The sequence below is a fragment of the Rhineura floridana genome, chromosome 1 (genome assembly GCF_030035675.1).
Source record: "Rhineura floridana isolate rRhiFlo1 chromosome 1, rRhiFlo1.hap2, whole genome shotgun sequence".
Classification (NCBI taxonomy): Eukaryota; Metazoa; Chordata; class Lepidosauria; order Squamata; family Rhineuridae; genus Rhineura; species Rhineura floridana.
The window spans coordinates 156,534,040-156,542,568 of record NC_084480.1 but is presented as its reverse complement, the minus strand read 5'-3'; the positions used below and the strand labels follow the sequence as shown (position 1 = coordinate 156,542,568).

The following is an 8,529-nucleotide window of genomic DNA, read 5'->3' as shown; positions in this document are numbered from 1 at the left end:
GAATCCCTGCTATTTGGTCTATCCTGCATTTGACCTTCAAGAAACTCTCCCCCCCTCGCCTATACATTTTATATTCCTCCCTATTTATTTTATTTTCTCTTTCTACGTCCGCATTTGTAATCTCTCTCTCTCTCTCTCTCTGGGCAAACTTCAAATCAGCCAGTCCTTGTCTCCAGTCCTTCCTTTCTAAACCACACAACACACTCATCTCGAGTTCCTTCTCGACTTCTTATCCTCCACCTCTCTTCCTGACCCTTTCCAGGTTTCCATCCACCTCACTCCTCCAAAAGAGGGCTTTGTAAAATGCTGTCTCCTCTCATTCATCTTGCTGGATATGATTGATATTTCCTCTTCAGTTACTCCATAACTTCTGTTCATACTCCTTCACTTTATTCTCTGCACTCTTCCTTTTGGCATGGTAGTCATTTAGGTCTTCAGTACGATTGCTCTGTCCTTCTGTATCTTCTACCATCTCCAGGTGCCTCAGATTTTCCTATATAATCTGACCACCACCTTGATACAGGGAGAAAAAAAGAACTCCTTGTCTTTCATCATCTTATGCATTCCCTACCACATTTTCTTTCCCTTTCCATCAATATTTTTATCCTCACTCTTATCCACAGGCTTATTTTCGATTTCTCTCTTTGCTTTCATTGCACTCATTTTCAAGCTTAAGTTCTGTCGTTTGTTTTAATATTGTTACAATCTGTTCCTTTTTCTCTTCTGCCTGGCCCTGTCCAAAATGTTATTTGATGGTATTTAACTCTTTCACAGTTTATTCTGGTTCACTGGGCTCATATGAGGGCTTGCACATGGATCTGATCATGTCACTCCTCTTTGCTTCCACATCAAATTTAGTATTTTGCTTCTTATCTTTCAACGTATCCAAGGACTTGGACTTCTCTACTTTCTCTATCTTCTCACCACTTTTCTAACACCTATCAGATAAAAACGTTCGGGCTTTACTTAGTGTTGCACCCCCCCAATGTTTCTATCGCCTCCTCTGTTTATTTATAAGGGTTTCAGCAGCTGTACAACAGCCAAAGATAAAATAAAAAATGGATTTGGGATCCTTTGTAAGCCTCTCTTCCCACTGTATGTCCATGTCATCTTTTAAGCCTCTATACTGTTCTTGAGATACTGCCGTTTGAATTATGATGCTCGACATTACTATGCACTTTACATATGTATTCTCAGTAATCTTTATAATCTTTACAAGTGCTCTTTAAACCTATCATCCCCATACTGAGGTTGGGGCACTCAGAGGACAGGCTCTTGCCTCAGGTGACTGAGGTGAGATTTGAATGAGGATATTCCAATTCCAAGGCTCTCTCTTCATCACTATACAACACCAACTCTAAGAATAAAATCAATACTGTACTTACATCATGCCAAATATGTCCAAATGTTCCTTTAGAACAGCGGCATTCAAATGACTGAATTTTATTCAATCTAGTTTTCAGTCTGTTCTGTTTTCTCTACAAATTGAAGCTGCAGTCCTTTTATACTCACTCACCTGGGGGTAAGTCTCATTGAACTCAATTAGACTTACCTCTCAGTAGACATGCATATGATTGCGCTGTAAAGGGATACTGTCTGCAGCAAATATAGCGCAATCAAATTTCTGAAGGCGCATACAAGCATGTAGGTGGGGAAATAAACTATTTTGTATGCATAATATTTATGCAGTGCTGTTTAATAAATAGGACTATGCATACTCACACATAGTGCTTTCCAGTTTCTAATTGCAGAAGTCACCAGAAATATTGATTGCAGGTTAGGTTATTGTGCAAGCTCCATACACTTGAGGGGCCTTACAAAGGAGACACTCGTAACGGAATGTGCCATAACTGATACCTTTTTTGTTGCTGTTCCATCTTATGGAAAAACCAACATTAATAACACTGGGAAAAAACAGTTTCGCTTGATACTTTTATTTATATGCAAAACAGTGCACAATTCATGAGAGATATGAAAAACGCTTCTGATAGAAACCAGATTTCTCTATTTTCACTACAAAATATTGCCTTATACAAAGCAACACACACACACCAAAAAACCCTGAAAAAGACTAAAAATCTTTGGATAACAGATGTGTTCTTTCTTTCTCTAAACATACTTTTGTTTTAAGAGATTCACAGCAAAAGAGCATGAAACATTTTCTGGTTTTCAAATTTTTTGGTTGTCATAAAGGAAAGTAGTCTTTTTTTCCTTAAAAAGAAAAACAAGTCTGTAAAAACACACATACATATGCACACACTCACAAAAAGACAAACAAAAACTACTTCCCTTGTAAATGGTTTGCAAAATACTTTTTAGACAGAATTACAGCTCAGAATAACCACACACATTTTTTAAAAAAACCCTTCAAGTGAAGTGCTAATATTCTGATTTCACACACAAAATAAATTCTCAAGGACAAAGTCTGAATATATAAAATACGGTTAGAAACAGGGAAGTGGTGTAATAAACCCAGAGCAAAATGAAACCCACAATCTGGTTCCAACAAACACTTCCCAAGTCAGACAATTATTCCACAGAAGAAGAAAATGTAAACACTTGACTATAGAAAACCAGTTGGCACAAATTCTTCAACGCAAAATCTTTACCACTCTCAAAAATCAAAAAATAGTCTTGGGGGAAATAGTCTACTTATGCTAACTTAAAATAAAAAATAAATAGTTATTTTGAACTGCACTCCGTCCTGCATCACACGTTTAAGGTCGCAAGTAAATGAGATTTTTGGATATAGAGAAAGGGGCACTTGACAGTTCGGGTTTGTTGCTGTTGTTGGTTTTTTAAGGAAAATGTGAGTCCCACCTTCTACAAAGGATTCGCCTCCTCTTATAGGCTGCCCGATGGCTCTGGCAGGGGAAGGGGGCCCTGCCACTCAGTCCCCCCCTTGGAACCTCCTCAGGGGGAACTGTTCCATTTCAAGTTTCTCTTTTAGGGCCCGATTCAGGAAAGCCCTTTAAGGCACGAGCTTAAAGCCAAGGAAGCTCCCGCCAAGCTTCCATCGGGTTCTTAAATACTTTGCTGAATTGGGACCTACCGCGCGCGGGGGGGGGAGGTGTTTTGGAGTGGGGAAATGGGGCTCTGAAGGAAGAGACCGGCCCCGGCTGCCCATCCGACGGGGAAAGGAAGGCTCAGGGAGCGTCGCGTGGGTGGGGCTGACTTCCAGGGAAGCGTGCATCTCATCAGCAGAGTAACCCAGAGAGGCGGCGGCGGCAGCAGCAGCATTGCTTGGGGGGCCCCTGCAGCCCCTTTGGAGTCTCCTACAGTTCCCCACCTTGCCTGTCACTGTCCCTGCCTCCACTGCTCCCGCCCTGTCCCTGGAGGGGCGCATCTGCCCTACACGTCGAGGACGTGGTTGAGATAGGAGATGTAGCAGATGGCCAGGCGAAGGATCTCGATCTTGGACAGCTTCTTGTCCGGCGGCAGTGTGGGCAGGAGCTTGCGCAGCTCGGCGAAGGCCAAGTTGAAGGCCTCGACACGGATGCGTTCACGCGTGGCGTGGGCCGAGCGGTATTTGGCCGTGGCCCGACGGCGCCGCCGCTTCTCCTCGCGGCTCAGCGGCTGCTGCGGATGCAGCGCCGGGCGGCCTTCTCCGCCCGCTCCCGCCCCTTCGCCCTCGGGCGCCTCCAAGTCCGACGCGCAGCAGCTCCGCAGCCCTTTGGCCTCCAGAGACTCCGGATCCGACGGCGCTGAGGACGGGTGGTCCGAGTCCACCGCCTGGTCCGGGCTGAGCATCATCTGCGGGGGGTGAGAGAGAGCAAAAGGGAAAAAACCGGTCAGCATCGCCAATCCCCGCAAGTAGCCCAGCTCAGCCAGCTCTCTGTGCTCATCCCCACCTGGACTCCCCCTCGACGGCGGAGGTGGGTGAGATGGGGCCTCGGGGAAAACCGGGAGTCGAACACTATCTCACCTCACAACCAAGGTGGCCGTCTTTTACTGGAGTCATCCCGTTTCCATCAAGCGTGGCCAAAGCAGCGTTTGCTCCAAAGGGAGTTGGAGCTGGCGTGGATAATTCGGAGCCATGAACTCTGCCCCCGCCGGCCAGCCCGTCCCGAACGAGTGCCAGACGGAATCCTACTGTACTAAGTAGGTACAAAGTGCTTCAAGTACGTGATCTCGTGGCATCTCCTACAGTAACCCGGTAAATTAGACCAGTGTTGTTATCGCTAAGGCGTCTTAATACAAGATCATGTATGTGAAGCGTTTTGGACTCAAGAAAGTGCTGTGGAACAACTCTGGACCATTAGTGCTCCATTTGGCACTCGCTCAGAGAGCCGCAGAGGATCTGACTAGGTAACTCGGCTATTACAGACGGGGCGGGGGGACTGACGCCGAGAGAGAGAAACGGCGTGCCTGGGTTCAAAGCAGGAGCGAGATTCAAACCAGGGACTGCCTGATACTTTAGCCATCTCACTGCGCCAGGTCCTAAAGAAGAAAGAACAGTCCGGAGTAATTCTCTCTCTTTCACACGCACGCACTTATTATTGTCACGCTGCTGTTTTGTTACAATTCCACTTAAATCGCGACTACTACGGATACCAGTCTGCCGTCATAAAAACTAGTGCAAATAACAACTTGAGGGAAGGCATCGTCTCGATCAACTGGTGCTTATCAAAGTTTTGACCGGCCTAAACACTTGGTAGACTGGAGAGTGGGGGAAAATAACATAAACCTTAGAGTTAGACGAAGTTTGCAGCCAGTTTGGACTGGATCTTGCAACAGGGCAGTTTAGCTTTGTCGCTGTTATTTATTCTGCTGTTCTAAGTTCTGCGGGCACTCTAAAAAAAAATCTGATGTTCCTAAAACACACCAAATCGCTTTTCTTATAATAATAAAATTGTTATTCATCATCATCGTCATCCAAACCATAGCTACCCATCACTCTACTCCCATAACACGGAGTCAATTTCCAAAACGCATTAAAGTTTCGAGGGGTACGATCCTATGTATGTTTACTTGGAAGTAAGTCACACTGAGGTCAGCGGGACTTGCTCCCGTCACGAAGAAGTGTTCAGGGCTCTTTTCACTATAGAAGTTGGTAAAAATTGGTCTTGCATTCTGGTTTTTAAATTCAGATCAAAAAGTTACATTGCCATTGCTCAAAAGTGACCGATTCTGAGCTCGACCCGGTCACTACCGGGCTGAACGCGGAGCGAAGCTCAAAATTAAGGGAGATTATAGCCACGATGGGAAATCCAGAAACCGCCGCCTGAGAACGTTTTTGAGCTGGTCGTGGTCAATCGGGCGTGGCTATGATGCAACGACGAATGTGACCTTGCAGCCCCTCCGTCTCCCGGCTTGCACCCCTCGTCTATGTCAAAAGGAGCCGGATCTTCCCTCCCCTGGAGTGCCGCGACCACCTCCACCCAGCACGATGACCCCACAGCTCGGGCCCAGGCAACTTGCCCAAGAGGGGCGGAATGGGAACCCCCTCGTGGGACTAGGGAAGGTCCCTCGTTTTCAAGTCTCTGCCTCCGAAAGGACCAGGCAAACCGCAGGTTCGAGCTCAGATGCCGCCTGCCGAGGCCATTGGGCACGAGCCTCCAGCTAAACAAGAGCGGTCACGAATCGTCGGCAAAAAGAGCCCTGCGTCCCTGCCTTCCACTTTAGCACCCAGTTGTTCGCCTTGCAAGCGGCTTCCTCAGGAGTAGGCCCAGGAGGCGCTGCGGGGCCGGACGTGGGTTGCGAGAGGCTTGCTTCGTAATCTGTGCGCCCCTGCAACCGCACCCTGCCCTCTTGCTGCCACACATGGGTTTCGCTTGAAATGGAGCCGGTGGAGGTGGATTTGGTGCCTGGCTCGGCCATCAAGGCAGACCCCCGGGAGGGAGAGGGAGAGCGGCTCCCGCCCAGCCGCAGGCCCTCACAGGACCCCCGAGTCGCTCTCCAACAGCCTCCTTCCCAAAGAGGGCCGCTTCCGGGCGCGAAGGCCTTTCCGGAGCCACGTTTGCGGGGTTGGCTCAAGATTTGAAGGGCTGTTTTGCCAGGGAGGGGGGATCCTGAACGGCCTTTGCCGCCCCCGACTGACCCGTCCTTCTGGGACGCGCCTTTCAAAAGCAGCAAATGGAATCCCATCCCCTCGCCGGCTCCCAGGGCGCCATCTGTCAGGGCGACGGCCGTGACAGCCACCCGGGAGGAACTTCCAGCGAGGCGCTGGCAGATCGTAAAACAATGCAGCGAGCAGCAGGATGAGAATAACCTTGGAGGGACTTGGGTGCCTCGGCTGGGGGAGGGGAGAAAGAGGGGGGCAGGACCGAGAGCGGGGTCCCGGCCGAGTGGGAGGGCGGGCTGACGTCTCTGAGGAAAGGCAGGAACGGGCAGGAGGACACGGCCGTGATTTGCATCAGTATTATTCAGCCGAGGCTTTGGCAACGGGAAGGTTTTCATGTGACAAAGGCTCTTCCTGAAATCCAGATGCGAAAAGATTTTTGCGCTACGTGGTTGATGCATCAAATGCATCCATACGGTTTAAAACGGTTCTAAAGCTGCCCGAGGGTGAGCGGTAGAAAGACCCACGAAAAACTGCCAGGGCGATCTAGAGGGGGTGAATCTACTAAATCTATTGTATTTATTTATTTATTAAATTTATGTTCCGCCCTTCCTCCCAAAGGGGCCCACACAGTACAGTATTTACGTTAGATGGCCGACAGTGAGCCAATTACTGAAGTGTTGCTTTTGTTCCCCATTCCAGTGTTTTATCCTGGAAAAGCGGGGAGATATCAAGGCTCGGGAAGGCGACGTGTTTCCCTCCGAAGTTGCTACCTAATTTTTAGAAATACCTCTTTGTGATAACAATAATAAATAGCCACAAATAAATAGTCCAGGTTTTTTTTTTAATCACCTCGGCCGGCAAACTGGAAGGAAAATTTCCCAGCCAAAATGAAACCTAGAGAAAATGTTTTGAAATCATTTTTACGAGAGGAAATCTGCTTGGAATTTTCCGGACTTTCTGCATTCGAATTTCGAATGTCTCCCTGCTCAGCTGGAGAGCCAAAGTTCTTGCAGGGAAGCCTCGTTTGCCCGTTTCTTCACTTTGAAGTAAGTGCCTTTGATTTCGATGGCATTTACTTCCAAGTAAGTCAGCTTAGGTTTGCGACCAAGCAACTGTCTCCCCGGAACAAGGATTGGCGGACCTCCTCTATACAGCTACACAATTCCGACGGCCTAAATAAGACACCGTCTTGTTTTGTTGGCAGTGAATGCTGCCAACCTCACCTGTACATTGTAACATTTTAAAGGAATTTACCTTGCAGGAGTCTTTGTAACAATCTTCCCTTATACGCTGCCGACCCCTTTGCGCCTCAAATAAAATTCCAGAAGGGGGACATCGCAGTCTTTAAAATAAAATAATTTGAAAGGAGAGAAAGAGAAAGAGAGAGAGAGAGAGATCCACATATCATAAACGAATTAAAAATTCAAAATATCCTATAGCTAGTAGTAGATCTGAGCCGGTAGAGAAATGGAGGAAGATAGCATAACTGTCAACCAACAAGGTACTTCTAGAAAAAACAAAATGCATTAGAAAAACATCCGGGGGGCCGGGGGGGACACCTCTGCAGGTTTGTAATACGGTGTATAATCGATCACGCTCAATTGTGCTGATGTTTGAAATGATGCTGGGAAGCCGCCGCCGCCGCCGTCTCCTGCCAGATCCCGACAAGTAACAAAAGATGGAGCGATAAAGGGCGGCCGAGATGGGGAGGAAGAGTCGGGTCCTTTCCACAAGACGCCGGGAACCTTCGGGCCGGGGCTACGGCTCGCCCGGGAGTCAGACGGCTTTGCCGCGACGAAGGCTTTTGTTCAGACGACGCCTCCTCCGCTCGCCGCCCGCGACCCAGGCGCGACCCTTTCCTTCCCGCCGCGACCCTTCTGGGGAAGGAAGGAGTCGCGTCGGCTCCAATTCTTCCTGCGGCCCATCAAGAGCTGCTCCGCATCTCCCGATCCCTCTTTGGGCCAACAAATGCGCGAGGGCCAGAGGTCGGGCCTCTCCGAGCGGGCAGAGCAACAGCGGCGAGAGAGGCGGCTGGATCCCCTCCCGGTTCCAGTGGGCTTATCCCGGAGAAGCTGCGAGATATAAAGGCGCAGGAGAGCGCCGGGGAGGAGGCGCCGGCATGTTTCCCCCCGAAGTTGCTACCCAATGGGCGATCTCATTGGACTGCCAGCGAGAGGCGAGTCGCTTAATTGGACTTGACATCTGTCACCGTGTGGGAGTTTCGCGGCCCAAATATTGTCAGCAGGCAGCTCAGATTCTCCCTCCATCCGCGCCACGGATGATTCTAGGAGGAGAGGAGAGGAGGCGCCCCCTCCTTACACCCTCCTGTCCAAGGCGAATTCACACATGCACGTTCATCACGCCCCGACTGAAACATCGGCTGATGATTTGCGCGTGTGAAACAGCCACTGCCGCCGCAGGAAGAGCCTTCGCATCGCTTAAACAAGTGCCTTGCTGCAAGGTCCGCCTAGTCCAGCATCCCCTGCAAGAAGAATCTGGCTTCTCCCTATCCCTGACCTACAAGG

The 8,529-nt window shown here is 49.1% G+C and overlaps 1 protein-coding gene across 1 annotated transcript; it reads right to left on the bottom strand.

Moving 5' to 3' along the window:
- Positions 1-3,351: 3,351 nt before the first annotated feature.
- NHLH2 (nescient helix-loop-helix 2) lies at positions 3,352-3,753 on the bottom strand. Its single transcript, XM_061628500.1, has one exon. It carries the CDS (start codon positions 3,751-3,753, stop codon positions 3,352-3,354), a length of 402 nt encoding a protein of 133 aa, XP_061484484.1.
- Between the last annotated feature and the right edge of the window lie 4,776 nt (positions 3,754-8,529).

Coding starts and splice junctions, on each gene's coding strand:
- NHLH2 (XM_061628500.1), bottom strand. CDS start 3,753: ATGATGCTCAGCCCGGACCAGGCGGTGGACTCGGACCACCCGTCCTCA.